Raw genomic sequence first — 13933 nt, forward strand, 5'->3', positions numbered from 1 at the left:
GGCCAAAGTAGGAAACCCCTGAGAGTTGAGACACGCACGAGGCGCGTGAGCTTTGGCACCCACGGGCCACTCGTGGACGGTTTTTTAGTTTTGAAGAAAGACATTGAAAACCAACTGGTTCAAACCGTGTCGGTACTCTGGACCGGGAAATTCAAACATTTATTTTGAGATTTTTTAAGGGATCGATGCATTGAATCCGGTCCTTTTAACAGTCACCACCATTCCCTTTAAGAATCGGGAACAAATCGGTAAATAAGTCATATATAGTTCACTCGGTGCTTCTCGTAACGGTTGACCGTCTCTCTCTCGTTCTATCTAGTGTCTCCTCCTCTTCGGGACTGAGAATTAAAGATAGAGAAGAAATTTTTTATTACTTGCAGTTATAAGATCGTCTTCTTCGATCCTACAGATTTGTTTCGGAGTGCTGAACCGAGAATGAACACGAATTGCGCAAGACTTCTTCTGCGAAATCTTGTTCGCCAGCAGAATCGAGTCTTCTGCAACCACTCGAAAGCTTACTTTCCTCAACCTTTGGTTCGATCTTGGGAAACCGTTAGCTCAAGACAGCCGAGTTATTTTTCATTTGCGATTTCTTCATGGAACCGTTCGTTAAGCTCAGCATCGGTGCCAGAGACTAAGCTGGAGAGTAAGGAGGAGAATCAGAGTGAAATCTCTGTTTCTGGCGATAGGAAAGGAGACATCGGCAAGGTTAGCGAAGCTGGGATCGTGAGATCTAGTTATTGGGGAATTGAGAGGCCAAAGGTTGTGCGAGAGGATGGAACAGAGTGGCCGTGGAATTGCTTCATGGTAAGGAAAATTAAGTTGATTGTGGATTATTTATCGATTATTTGGTTTACGTTTTAAACATTTTTATTTTTATTATGAGGGAAAATAATTTGGCGGAGCTTATGAAGTTTGTTGATCCTTGATATTGTTTTAGTACTTCTTGCTTGATCAGCTCTGAATATCCTAAACTGTCTTCCTCATTTTATAGTGTAATGATCTACTCAAGCAACCCTTTTCCTCATTTTATACTGTAATGATCTACTCAAGCAACCCTCTTGTGTGTCTTCTAAATGCTACAGATAAGACCAAATGAGATGGACAGGGAAATCTAAGACTAGATCGTACATTCCTGTTTCACTTTTTTTTTTTTGTGGCCAACAATTGCCGTTGGGATTTGACTTCCAAATTACTGATGATCCATGATTTATCCATGTTATGCAGCCATGGGAAACTTATAGATCAGATGTGTCAATAGATCTGTCAAAACACCATGTACCAAAGACATTTCTAGATAAGGTTGCTTACAGGACGGTGAAATTGCTCAGAATTCCAACAGATATTTTCTTCCAGGTATATTTTTCTTACAGAAATTGAAGTTCTCACTCTGTATATCTTGTGGTTTTATTTTCCTAATCTGGCCTCATATGGCCTTTTCTTATGCTTCATGGGATTAATACAGAGGCGATATGGTTGTCGGGCCATGATGCTTGAGACAGTAGCTGCTGTTCCAGGCATGGTGGGAGGCATGCTTTTGCACCTCAGATCCCTCCGCAAGTTTCAACAGAGTGGAGGTTGGATCAAGGCTTTGCTAGAAGAGGCTGAGAATGAGAGGATGCACCTTATGACAATGATTGAAATAGTGCAACCAAAATGGTATGAAAGGTTTCTGGTTCTTACAGTGCAGGGAGTCTTCTTCAATGCCTACTTTGTTCTCTATCTGTTATCTCCTAAACTGGCTCATAGAGTTGTTGGATACCTTGAGGAGGAGGCTATACATTCCTACACTGAGTTTTTGAAAGATATTGAGAGTGGTGCAATTGAAAATATCCCTGCTCCTGCTATTGCTATAGACTATTGGAGGTTGCCCAAGGATGCCACACTGAAGGACGTTGTGGTAGTCGTGAGGGCTGATGAAGCTCACCACCGCGATGTAAACCATTTTGCTTCTGTGAGTTCATCCAACTCTTCTCTAGTGATTAATATCATCTAATCTTTCCTTCTATTCTTTTTTTTTCTTTTGCTGCCCTTTAAATGTCCAGACTAAATCAACTTAGAAATTTTATGTTGGTTTTTGACATTTAAAATGATGCTTCTGTGATGCCAGGACATTCACTACCAGGGCAAGGACTTGAAAGAGTCCCCGGCACCAGTTGGGTACCACTAATCTGTTTCTTACACATCAATGTAAAGATCATCAGTCTATAAAGAACCTATCACAAGGCTGGGTGCCAATGTGTAGGAATTATGATATCAAGTAAAAGATTGGCCTGTAGTTGCAATTCATGCTAGAAGAAGTCGTAATGGTAGTAGTTGAGATGCACGGTGAGATTCTTTGTCTTTGATATTTTTTATGTGCTTAGCTTGTATAAGCTTGTATATATACAAGCCAATTTAGCTCTTGTATCTTTTCTTGAACTGAAGATCGGTTTGGCAAATGACTTGTGGTTTTCCTTCATGGAAAAGTGCTATCTAGAACAATGACCACCTGTGCTATTAATAATTGATCTTTCACTGCAAGATTTGAAGCAGTAACATCGAATCCAACTTGTAACCAAACACAGTAATAATAATACAAACATCGCCCTAGTCAATGTCTCCGTTTAGAAAAAACCTTGGAGGCAATAAAGACAAGAAATATAAATGGTATCGACGGGGGCAAAGATGTTTATTCCCATAATGGTTGAGGGTGTTGTCAAACTAAGATTGCTTCTTCTTTCCTCTATATGGGTACTTCTGGTAAATGGTAATGCTACCTGTTAGACTTGATGTCTAATAATAATAAAATAAACATCATAGAAATAGATATTAAATCCTCCATAATTCCATTATCATGAAAACCATACATATATCATAGAATTGAAATAAGAAGAATAAAGAGAGTGTACCTTTCATCTTGAAGAATATAAATAGAACTTGAAGTGCACAAGATTACCTTTGATAATTTGTTTACAAGTGATAAGCTTGCTCCCGTTCAGCCAGACTGGGTGTGCAAATAGCCTTAGCCTCACTTGTAAGACCATGGAGGAATTTATAGATTTTCAAAGGGTGTGACACTAATGACTATTCAGAAAGATACATCTCCTTAAGAGAGATACATCCTCTAAGGAGAGATACATCCCCTAAGGAGAGATACATCCCCTCAAGAGAGATACATCTCCTTATGTCCAAGGGATGTGCCCAGTCAATGCACCCAATGAATCTACCTCTACAGGGGAATGTGCTGGCCATTATTCCTTGTACTGAACATCCAATGACAAAACATCTAGAAGTGGGCCCCACGCCTCTAATATCATGGTAATTTTATTTTATAAATAAGATATTTGAAACCATAATTCCAACACTGCCAACCACAGGAGGCAAAGCTAATAGAGAATATACAGACGGTGGCTTACCATCAAAAAGCAATGCAGACACAATTACGAACCCCTGCACAAATAAAAGGCTGGGTTATATTGACAGACTAACTGAACAGAATCATCTGATGACAGGACATAATTTTCTGGCTCCACTTGCCTTTCTGACCCCACCAGCATGGGCTGTAACAAGACCAACAAGGATCCCACCAACTGCATTGGATATTACTGGTATCTGTTACACAGAAGTATATCAAACAAAAGAGAACATAATAACTCCATTCATGGCTGATATTACCCCTCCAAAAGCAAAATCAGAGATTAGCATGTAAATTTTAAGAATGAACAAATATTCATGAGCTGGTTGTCCTTCCAACAAAGATAACAAGGTGTCAAGTCTTTCTCAAAAGTAAATTTTTTCTCTTTTTCAGAGAGTTTACACCAAAGAAAATGACTATCACCATCTATGTTTGTCACTTTCAAATCGGAGAAGAAGGTTTGACAATAAAATGTAAATCAGCTCTCAATAAAAACTTCCTTTTGCAGCAAAAACTTGAGTTGACTTTCGGGTCTAATTGAGAGAGACTTTTCGTCCAGCCTTAAAAATAACTGCCTCTATCCCAAATCTTTACTCTCTATTTCTAGTAGTTGCATGATTGACTTTGTCTTTTAAATTTGACAAAGAAGCCCAAGCATCACCATATAGAAGTCTTCCATGATAAAGTAGAGAAGTAAGCAACCAGCTACTTTTTTAATATCCTTTTAACCCACTGTAAATCTTACAAAAGCCCAATACTAACCAATGAATAAACATCTGCTATAATCCATTGAACTCTGGTGAGAACTTCATCACCTATTTGATGACCATATTGGACCTTAATCTAGCAATGCGTCGAGTACAAGACTCATTCCCTGAATATACACCAAATGCCATACTTTCTGGTATTCCCACCTTTGCACTTCTCTCTATAACAGAAATCCCAGCAGACAAGGACCACAAACACCCACATTTTCATCTAAGAGAAGGTCAACCTTGTCTCGGTCACCCACCATTCTCAGCAGCCAAAGCAGAGAAGAATGAGATGCTCTTTCCCTTGAAATCTTGGGCATGTCACACTACCTTGTATAACCTTTATATGTCCAAATTTCTTAATATTTACACCAGAGCTGAATATATGAAGCAAACTGTAACATTTTCAAGTATCACATAACAAATGGACAACAGTGTTGAATATAGGCACCTGTTACAAATTTATTGGCAACAATCAAATTGTTGTGAAAAAAAAATCATCAACATGCTGAACTAATATGCAGAAATCGTTTCCACAGAAAAGTAAACAGTTACCCATGTCAAGAGTGTCCAACCGTGGAAGAACCCATAACGTCTAATGGCTTCTCCATCTGGTGATTTGTATGTACTTGTCAACAAGCATATGCTCCCAACAACTGACATCTCTACCGTCATCATGTATGAGGTATACTTCTTCACCTTAACCAATAGAAAAAGCAGTGGCAACAGAAACAAATTTTACATAGAATCTAACCTCAAGGAAAAAACAGAAAGAGAAGCCCACTGACATAGAGACGAAGCCAACCCAGAGAGTATTGATGCCACCAGAACAGGAACAATGCCATAAAACAAAACTTGATCTGTGTTACTACCACTTGAACCCCTGCCCTCTCCGGTGCTTAAAAGGATAGCAGCAATGATCAATAGAGCCAATGCTCCAATTTGCTGAACTGATTGCTTTTGCCTGTGGGCTCCAACCAAAATCAAGATTTTAATTAAATTTAATAGAACATAAATAGATCATCACCCCCTCACCCCACCTTCCCAAGAACAATGCCTATAATCATTAATCTTCCCATCTTAACTAAAGAAAAATGTTACATCAAGTGGAAATAAATTTACTGGGAATCAAACAGAGACAGTATAGCACATACCCCAATATAATATATGAGAACAGTGCCGTGAAAAATAGCTTTGTCTGGTTGAGCATGGAAAAAGTTAGCGAGTCAAAGTACTTATAAGAAATCTGCAACAAGCTATTCTGTAAAGCATAAATAGCTGCTGGCAGCCCAGATGCAGTTAGAGATCCAACCAAAGTCCACTCCTTCAACAGTTTCCTTAAACGACCTTCCTTTGCTAAGAGAAACAGAGCACAAATAACCTGCATGGAATGTGAGTTCAGAAAGATGAAAACTTCAAATTATCATCACATATTATTACCTTTGCTACCTCACATGAAATAACTAGTGAAGTGACAATAACTTCTTGACTGCACAGTTAGAGAATCCAAAGATTAGCAGTTACTATAAATAGTAGCAACTCCTGCACCCATACTCATACTTTTACTCGTTAAAAGATTATAGAGAGCAGTGAAAATGAACAAAGTCTACCAGGGAAAAAAATACAAAAAATGAATATTTACTGTTCTTTTGATATTTTTACACAACCACATCAAATCTAGCACAGCCAGGTGTATTAAAAGTTCGCATACACAAGATCATCAGATAAATGTCTCTAGTCTTCAAATTTTCAGTTTCACATATAGTTAAATCTCTGTTTTACAATCTTAACACCACAACTTACAATTCTTCTGCTACTTTTGAGCTTTAAATTCAAATTGGTTTGTAGCTTGGCAACAGGTGGTAGAACCCACTTGTGGAGCCAAGCTTTGCTAATTCTAGCGTGCTCAACTCACAACTCAAAAGAATAAGTAGGAGAAACAGTCAATCATAGACAAACATAACATTTGCAAAGTTGAAAGATACAGGGGCATGTTACTAAACATAACTACAATGAAAATTAATTGAATTAATTAGCAAAATCTATTGGTTGACTTTGTATCAACATTTGTAAACAGTTTACCAGAAATGGATTCAGTTAAGGAAACAAAAATGTATATTATGTGTGCAGGTTACTGAATAAGCATCATATATTTCATAACTCCAACTAATCCTTTTAATGAGCCAGATGATTTTTTCAAGAAATCATGTTAAAATACTTATGTAGGAATATTTTGGTCATTTTGTATACTTTTATATCTCTCATAAAGTTTTTAATTTTCATGAATTCTGACTTGTATTTGTGTAAGTTATGGGAGTGTTTGTAATGAAGGGCAGAAGTGTTCTTTAAATGTAACTTTCACTTAAGTGAGATTATTAAAAGAGAAAGCTCGATTTCTGAGCTCTCAGTCAACCCATCTTTCATTGCTCCTTTCCTTTCTCTCATCTCTTTCATTTCTCCTTCTCTTCTCCTTTCTTCCTTTCAATCTTGAAAGTTTACAAAATCATCCACCAAGAACTTGTCTATTCTTTGTAGTAAATGATGCAAGTACATCACAGACTATCCTTCTCCAAACATCACAACTTTTTTTCTCATCAAAAGGTTGCATAGTATTTTTTATTCTTCTCTGAAAATTAATAACTTAAATTCTCTCACATCTAATAAATTAACTCGGATTTAATATGTCTCTCAATCCCTAGAAAAACGGGGTTGTTCTGCCAAGAGTAAGAAGTGAAAGCCGCAGAATCTACTTTAGCACAAGCTTCAGTCATGGAAGTTCCCAGATTCCATAGAAATCTGATTGTGAAGGTCCAAAGAGATATTGCCAGAAACATGTGTTGGACTGTCTGTAAATGGCTAAGAGCAATATCCTCTTTGTCCAAAAAACGAGCAAGTGAGAGAGAGAGAGAGAGACTCAAACCAGTCCACAGTAAGGCCTTCATAAAATAAGCTTACATGCACCAACTAGAACAGAGGGACAATCAGAGAAATCTGAGAGCTTGCATGTCTCTCACCTTGTCTTTGGTGATCACCTTTGGTTTTCATTTTCGATAAAGAAAAACACTGGCTTGAGATTTGTAAGGAAACTTCGTTAGACAATTGTTTGTGGTAGATCCTTAACTAGCCTACGTAGAGAGGGAGACAATTGTGACTTCAATGATTTGTCAAAAGAAGATACATCCATAGCTTACCCGTCATAAGAGCTCCAAGTGGAGAAGATTAGGGGTCTCTCTTTTGTTTGTGCCCCCAATCTTTCCATTGCAACGAATTGCAGTTAGCTATCTTGACTGCTACCACAGAGGCAAATAAAAGGATATCCCTTTGGAGGTGATAAAAAGGCTTAGAAACCGTGGGCTCCCTTTACCCCTTCAACTATTTTTAAATGTTTTTTTTAAGACAAAAGGGAAAAGGAAATGACTCATAACTCTTTCAATGCCTCAGCTAATGAAGAACGAGCTACCTATCAAGATTATTGTCATTCTCAGGAAGAAATTAAAGAGAAACACTATATTAGGACCACATCTCCACCAATAACCGGTCCTCATTGAGTTTTCATGGAATCATCAACTTTATGTTCCTGGTGATAAGGGATAAATATAATCCCTTCAGTTATCGGATAAGAGCCCATTAGATTTATCTCATGTTGTATTTATCTTCTCATATAAAGTTTATCTTTTTTATTCTAAATTGTATAAATACCACCTTTACTCGATTGTAAAGATGCGGTTTAGTTCAACATCTAACATGGTACCAGAGCAGATCGGTCCTCTGCATCTGTCATCCTCCCGATTTGTTTTCCTCTTCCACTACCTCTTCACCGTAACTCACTCTTTGCCACACCCTCCCAGGCTGAACCACCTGGACGATTTGCTCTCGATTTTGTCTGCCCCAGCCGCTACCAGTGTCGCTACTCTTCCACATCTCTTCATCGGACGATGTGTTCTCTTCAATTCTGTCCGCCCCAACCGCTACTCTTTGACATATCTTCTTCGGAAGATGCATTATCTCCAATTTTGTCCGCCTCAGTCGCTATTCTTCCTGTCTTTTTGCTTCCAAGACCCTTGAAACAAATCTCCTTACATAGTTAGTGCCAAGTTCACAATTTCAGTTGCTACGGGACAAAATTGGCATCTCTAACGGTGGTCTATCTTGAGGGGGTATGATAACGGATAAACATAATCCCTTCACTTATCGGATAAGATCCTATTGGATTTATCCCATGTTATATTTATCTTCTTATGTAAAATTTATCTTTTTTATTTTAAATTGTATAAATACCACCCTTACTAAATTGTAAGGGTGTGGTTAGTTCAACATCTAACACCTGGAACTAGTTTTTGTAAAATCAATTCATATTATCTAACTCCCTCTATGTTCAGATGTCTTTCTACTCATGACAGCTGAAATCGTAATTTTATGTCTGGATAAAGCCACCTTTTAGAGGTGCAAATCAATGTCTCGTAACAATTCTATCAAAACAAATCAAGAGTGCAAATCAATGCCCCACAGCAATTAAATGGAATTAAGGCATAACAAAAAATTATTACCAAGATTAGGCATTCAGATAATTTTACCCAATTACCTACTTATCGTTTATTAAATAGAATTAAAAATAGGTAAAATTTATACCTTGTCCAATTAATCTATTATATGTGAGAGTGATTTGGTAATATTTTATTTGATTGAATATATGTTTAAGACTAAATATTATTTCAACTCATTATTGTCCCACAAGTGTGGAGTTCTTATTTAATAAGATACAAAAATTCCTATTTAATCCCACTCCTTTGCGTTCTTTTCGATAATCCACATTAAAATCTCAGGGTCCAACGTAATTTGGCCAAAAACTGAGGTGAATAAATAAGGCTATTCTCTCGATCCTTTTCCTGGCCCTCTTTATATGTAGCTCGTTAGTACGTGGAACCTCAGCTTCCAGAGACTTCAGTGGTAGTTCTCTTACCTTTTCGAAACCCTAACCCTAGAGCACGCGTCTTCCTTCACTGAAAATGTCTCACTTCGGAAGATCGGGTCCCCCGGACATCAAAGACACGTATTCACTACTCGTTCTCAACATTACCTTCCGTAATGCCTCGTTCATCCACTGTTTACTGTCTATTATCTTTATTTTTTTGTTTTTTTGGCTCTTGTTCTGTTGGATTACTTCATGCTCCTGAAAGAAAAACTTGATTAATTTGTACCGTTATTGTGTTTGGGACGATATTTTCAGGAACAACAGCTGATGATCTCTTTCCCCTATTCGATAAATACGGGAAAGTTGTTGATATCTTCATCCCCCGGGACCGGAGGTTTTTCTTCGAGGACTTTTTTTTTTCTGTTTGTTTATTCTAATGAAGCTCCTTGACTTGATTCAGCGTGTGTTTCGATTATTTTCTGTCTAAGTTTTCATCATCGCTGAATTACGTAGGACTGGAGATTCGCGTGGGTTCGCTTTTGTTCGGTACAAATACGCAGATGAGGCCGAGAAAGCTGTTAAAAAGCTTGACGGTAGGTTTATCTTTCGGTGAATGTTTACTTGTCTGAGTTATTTCATGCACAATTTATTCAATGGAAAACATTTACCAATTATTATTTGTTACTTCCTAGGGAGAAATGTTGATGGAAGGGATATCATGGTTCAATTTGCAAAATATGGTCCTAATGCGGAACCTATGTAAGCTTTCTATAGTTTGCACTTTATAATCTGTCTTTTTTTTTCCGCATCGCTTACCTTTTTGGGAATTCTCATTTATCCGTTCAGTTTGTTTATTTGTCAATTGATGTCGGTCTTTAACTTGTTATTGCTTCTTGGGGTTTGACTTATTTTACGATGTTGAAGTTATTTTCTTGTTTGCTAATTGCTGTACGAGTTTTGAGTATCTCGGCAATCTCAAATTTCTTTTATGTGAACCTCTTTGTAGTAAAAAGGGGAGAATAGTGGAGGCTCTTGAGAAGTCAAAAGGCAGGTCTAGGAGCCGCAGCCCAAGGCCAAGGTAAGATCCTAGGGATTTTTTGTCGTTTCGCTATATAGAAGTTGTTCAAAATCCTGGCGATCATCTTTCTCTTTCTAAACTATTCTGTTACATCCATGTCGATTTATATGTAAAGGTATTCTGCAGTTTATTTCATTGTGCTGCCTGGCATGTTTGACCATTTAACTAGTACTGCCTAAAAACTGTAATTGCAGTATTTCTTCTCTTCTTTATTATCTGCTGTTGGAAACTTCTAACTGTAATTACTAAGTTATTTATTTATTTTTTGAATAGCTGCTGTTAGCAATTTACAAGCCATTCTATGGTTGTTGATAGTTCTGTGGAATTTAGACGATATAGTTAGAGATAGTGTGCTCTAGTGAGCTTTATATAGGCTCCTGTCTTTGTTAGATGAAATTTGGGTTTTTGACATTCAATGGGATATTACTAGACGACAATCTCCGTCATGTTGCATGTGGGACTCAAGGTCACCTGGCCGTGTTTTCAGGTATCGTGATGATTATAAGGGGAGGGATAGTAGGAGGCGAAGTCGTAGCCGAAGCAGGGATAGACATTCTGAGCGTGACAGGAATAGAGGGAGGGAAAGAGATTATCATCACCGAAGCAGAAGCAGGAGCCGAAGCATTAGTCCTGATTATGACAGGGGTCGTGGTAGGGAGCGAGATGATGATTACAGGAGTAGGAGCAGATCTGTGGATAGGTATGCATGTTTTTGCTCTCAGGAATCAGGATTGATTGAAGTCTCAAACCTTTTGTTCTATTTCAGTGCTTCCCCTCGTCGCCGTAGTCCTAGTCCTGGAAGGAGTCCGTCTCCTCGCAGGACACTGTCTCCTCGCAGGACCCCATCTCCTCGCAAGATCCCTTCTTCACGTGAAGCCAGCCCTGATCGACATAGTGCAGACAAGCGATCTCCGCCTCCACGAAGTGCATCACCACGTGGGCGACAATCTGTTTCTCACAGTCCATCACCTCACAATTCAGATGCTGATGTAGGTTGAGCTGCCACTGTGTAAAAATATTCAATTATGCAATTGAAATATCTTATTTTTCTAGGAAGTAGTTGATTTATTTGTTATTTATTATTAAGTACTTGTCTTTGCAGGAGTGATTGCTGCAGGCGGATTTGTTATGTGATAATTTCTGAGGCAGATGTAACCTGATTCCATAAGCAGGAATATGCATGTTCTGTCCTCTTCGATCTAGATGCTAGTTTTGGTTTCCATGGAACTTCGTTTCAAGGTTATTTTTTTGTTTTATAAACTTTATTGTCTACCACTATGCTGGGGATATGCTACTTTGCTACTTTAGTACCTGTGGATATTATTTTGTAGAATTTGTTACGTTCAGCAACATGGAATGGCTGATATTCTTGTGTATTGTGGTAAGTGTCTTTGCTATGACTCACCATACACCTTATCCTGGACTTTTATAGTTCTGTTCGGGAAAAGAAGTGATTGTAGCTGATTGGCAAGATGGTTAGAGTGGGTGTCCTGATGATATTGTTGATGGTGCTGTTTGTGCTTGATGATGTTCGTGTTTTGATGCTGCTAACAATCATCAGTATTGCTGTTCATGCCACTTAGCTGGACCCATTCATTTAGATATTAGTGACCCTGTGATTGGTAAGGTTCATATTTTGTCCCTTTTTAATAGTCTTGTCCTACGGGATTCTGACGTTTGCCCTCATGATGCTTCCCTGGTTGTTGCTGTTTCTAACTTGTGGGCCCTGAAAAGAGAGTTGTAGCTGTGATGGCCTGATCAAAAGATGGTTGCAAGGGGAAGAGTGTTGTTTTCTGTAGCTGATGCAGCCTGTGACACAGTTCTGCAGTTCAGGTGTACCGATGCTGATTAGAAGATACGAACCTTAGAACGTTGAGTTGAGGTGACCTATATCGTAGTACACCTGCACGGCTGGACGTGGTGACAATGAAGAAATGCAGTTTCTATTAGGTTTTTAGTTATACGGAATCTTTTTTATAGTATGACTTGGTTATTATTCTTTCATAGTGTATGTTAAGGCACTTCAAGTTCCATCTGATTGTTTGATGTTTGTTAGGATTGGTGCATTTGCCTTGAATTGGCATGGTGGCTTTCTCTTAACCTGTCTGCTGGTATTTCATGTCTGGTCATGTATTCCATGATTGCAATTGTGTACCATGCCAGTGGAGATGGTTCCTCTGATGTGTCACTGCACTTGCAATGTTTATTTGATGCCCTTTTGGATTTACGCTAATTAATGGTTTTTGTGTGTTTATATGTTTGCATAATTTACTGGTATACAATTTCACTCAATCTTTACAATGTAGACTGATTCTTTAACTTTGCATGAAACGTGCCTTTTTTTGGCTTTCATCTTACTGGTTTCTGTTGCTATTCTATTACAATTTTCTGGGGTGTTTATGCAAATACTTGGAAGGTAACACAATAATGGGAAATTCACTTTTCCTTTGAACAAAAATAATTTTTTTTTTACGAAAAAATGTAATGATTACTTTTTTTTTTACCAGTCATTTCCTGTTTGATTCATCAAATTTCATGCTATCAATAGCTTTCGGTGAAGGGCATTATTATTTCGGATGTCTGGCTTTCAGTGTGTTGAAACTTTAGTATGGTGTTATATCTCTGCGGATGTGTTAGGTATCTACTTTTACTAACTAGGGTCGTGTTATGGGTGCGGTATTATGGATTACTACATCTCTCTTGAAAGTGCATCAGATTTTAAGGCTCTGTTGACACGTACATTATGTGAAGTAGTTTCCAGAACCATTTTTAGAATAATTTATTGTTTAAAATTTACAATAGTTTATATTAGTATTTAGAAAGACCCTAAGAATAACATGTGTATACTTGGTGTGGCTTCTATGTTGATGCGGATGGTGACATATCTACGTGTGCTATTTCAGTTGTTATAGTGTGATTTAATATGCGATTTTAATGTGACATATCAACATGTGCTATTAGCTGATTTTAATATGTGATTCCTACAAACAATGAAATTATTGGCAAGGCCCATTATCTCATAAAATAGGTGACACAACTTCCATGGAGTGGCATTCTTGTCACTGTATCAGCTGATGTTGGTCTTTGAGTATCCCTCAACGGAGAAGTGCCTTTGGAGCTGTTCTTTGAAGATATCTAGACCATGAACGAGGGTGGAGAGCTTGGTGAAGATAAGAGTCAGCCACACCTGAAGGGCTCATTGTAGGAGGGAGAACTTCTTGGGGATAGAGAGATGATTCTGAGAGAGGAGCAAGAAATAGAAGGAACCTTAAAATCACCGTTGGACTCCAAGAGTCCAAATGAGGCACAGTTAGCAAAAATCCGTACTCAACTGCTAGAGGAGAGTAGAAGCCTCAATAGATTCAACATCAGTGGGGTGTTTTTATGAAATTGAGATTCCAGGTGAATGAGTTACCTTCACCAGAGAATGGAGTCCAAGACAAGGATGTGTAAGTATGCGGTGATGCAGAAGAGCCTAGAGGTTCGTTACTGATTCGTTGGTCATTCTCACACCCAAAGTATCCCAGAATTTCGGCCGTGGAGGTCTAATTGATTCATACTAATTCCATATACAACGAATTTGGCCCAATGCATCTTCAAGTCAGTGATGCAGAAGAGCCTAGAGGTTCGTTACTGATTCGTTGGTCATTCTCACACCCAAAGTATCCCAGAATTTCGGCCGTGGAGGTCTAATTGATTCATACTAATTCCATATACAACGAATTTGGTCCAATGCATCTTCAAGTCAGTGGTGAGTTCAAATGTAGCAAGGTGGCTTTGTGATTGAGGAGTGA

The 13933-nt window shown here is 38.2% G+C and overlaps 3 protein-coding genes across 5 annotated transcripts; 2 read left to right on the forward strand and 1 right to left on the reverse strand.

Annotated features, from left to right (window-relative positions):
* The first annotated feature begins 283 nt into the window (after positions 1 to 283).
* LOC137941048 (ubiquinol oxidase, mitochondrial-like) lies at positions 284 to 2491 on the forward strand. Its single transcript, XM_068786280.1, has 4 exons — positions 284 to 807; positions 1228 to 1356; positions 1466 to 1954; positions 2111 to 2491. The coding sequence occupies exons 1-4, from the start codon at positions 436 to 438 to the stop codon at positions 2168 to 2170; spliced, it is 1050 nt and encodes a 349-aa protein (XP_068642381.1). The 5' UTR covers positions 284 to 435; the 3' UTR covers positions 2171 to 2491.
* Positions 2492 to 2703: 212 nt separating this feature from the next.
* LOC137940130 (UDP-N-acetylglucosamine transporter ROCK1-like) lies at positions 2704 to 8151 on the reverse strand. The gene is made up of 8 exons (XM_068785061.1): positions 7985 to 8151; positions 5590 to 5638; positions 5304 to 5530; positions 4918 to 5113; positions 4705 to 4848; positions 3520 to 3594; positions 3351 to 3432; positions 2704 to 2759 (listed from the first exon to the last, which is right to left on the reverse strand). Exons 1-8 carry the CDS (start codon positions 8149 to 8151, stop codon positions 2704 to 2706), a joined length of 996 nt encoding a protein of 331 aa, XP_068641162.1.
* A 923-nt stretch (positions 8152 to 9074) lies between these two features.
* On the forward strand, positions 9075 to 12327 carry LOC137941389 (serine/arginine-rich splicing factor SC35-like). 3 transcript variants are annotated; one of them, XR_011110396.1, is made up of 10 exons: positions 9075 to 9231; positions 9377 to 9455; positions 9575 to 9654; positions 9754 to 9820; positions 10068 to 10139; positions 10627 to 10839; positions 10906 to 11128; positions 11242 to 11378; positions 11572 to 11761; positions 11874 to 12327. XR_011110396.1 is itself a non-coding variant. In XM_068786772.1 (8 exons), exons 1-8 carry the CDS (start codon positions 9156 to 9158, stop codon positions 11245 to 11247), a joined length of 816 nt encoding a protein of 271 aa, XP_068642873.1. In that variant the 5' UTR covers positions 9075 to 9155; the 3' UTR covers positions 11248 to 11515. The 3 variants fall into 3 exon arrangements, 1 of the variants encoding a protein (XP_068642873.1); XR_011110395.1 differs by having other exon boundaries at positions 11572 to 12327; XM_068786772.1 differs by lacking the exons at positions 11572 to 11761; positions 11874 to 12327 and having other exon boundaries at positions 11242 to 11515.
* The last annotated feature ends 1606 nt before the right edge of the window (positions 12328 to 13933 follow it).

This window comes from Aristolochia californica, unplaced genomic scaffold (assembly GCF_029961685.1).
Source record: "Aristolochia californica isolate CCGP_79_NKW_82.1479 unplaced genomic scaffold, dmAriCali1.0.hap1 SCAF_9, whole genome shotgun sequence".
NCBI lineage: Eukaryota > Viridiplantae > Streptophyta > Magnoliopsida > Piperales > Aristolochiaceae > Aristolochia > Aristolochia californica.

Excerpts from the sequence above, each read along its gene's own strand:
- LOC137940130 (XM_068785061.1), bottom strand. The coding sequence starts at position 8,151 with ATGCATCTTCCGAAGAAGATATGTCAAAGAGTAGCGGTTGGGGCGGAC. Across the intron at positions 5,531-5,589 it reads TTTCATGTGAGGTAGCAAAG|GTTATTTGTGCTCTGTTTCT; the intron begins GTAATAATATGT and ends CATTCCATGCAG. Across the intron at positions 2,760-3,350 it reads AGCTTTGCCTCCTGTGGTTG|GTAGCATTACCATTTACCAG; the intron begins GCAGTGTTGGAA and ends CAAGTCTAACAG.
- LOC137941389 (XM_068786772.1), top strand. The coding sequence starts at position 9,156 with ATGTCTCACTTCGGAAGATCGGGTCCCCCGGACATCAAAGACACGTAT. Across the intron at positions 9,655-9,753 it reads AGCTGTTAAAAAGCTTGACG|GGAGAAATGTTGATGGAAGG; the intron begins GTAGGTTTATCT and ends GTTACTTCCTAG. Across the intron at positions 9,821-10,067 it reads GGTCCTAATGCGGAACCTAT|TAAAAAGGGGAGAATAGTGG; the intron begins GTAAGCTTTCTA and ends ACCTCTTTGTAG.
- LOC137941048 (XM_068786280.1), top strand. The coding sequence starts at position 436 with ATGAACACGAATTGCGCAAGACTTCTTCTGCGAAATCTTGTTCGCCAG. Across the intron at positions 808-1,227 it reads GGCCGTGGAATTGCTTCATG|CCATGGGAAACTTATAGATC; the intron begins GTAAGGAAAATT and ends CATGTTATGCAG. Across the intron at positions 1,955-2,110 it reads ATGTAAACCATTTTGCTTCT|GACATTCACTACCAGGGCAA; the intron begins GTGAGTTCATCC and ends CTGTGATGCCAG.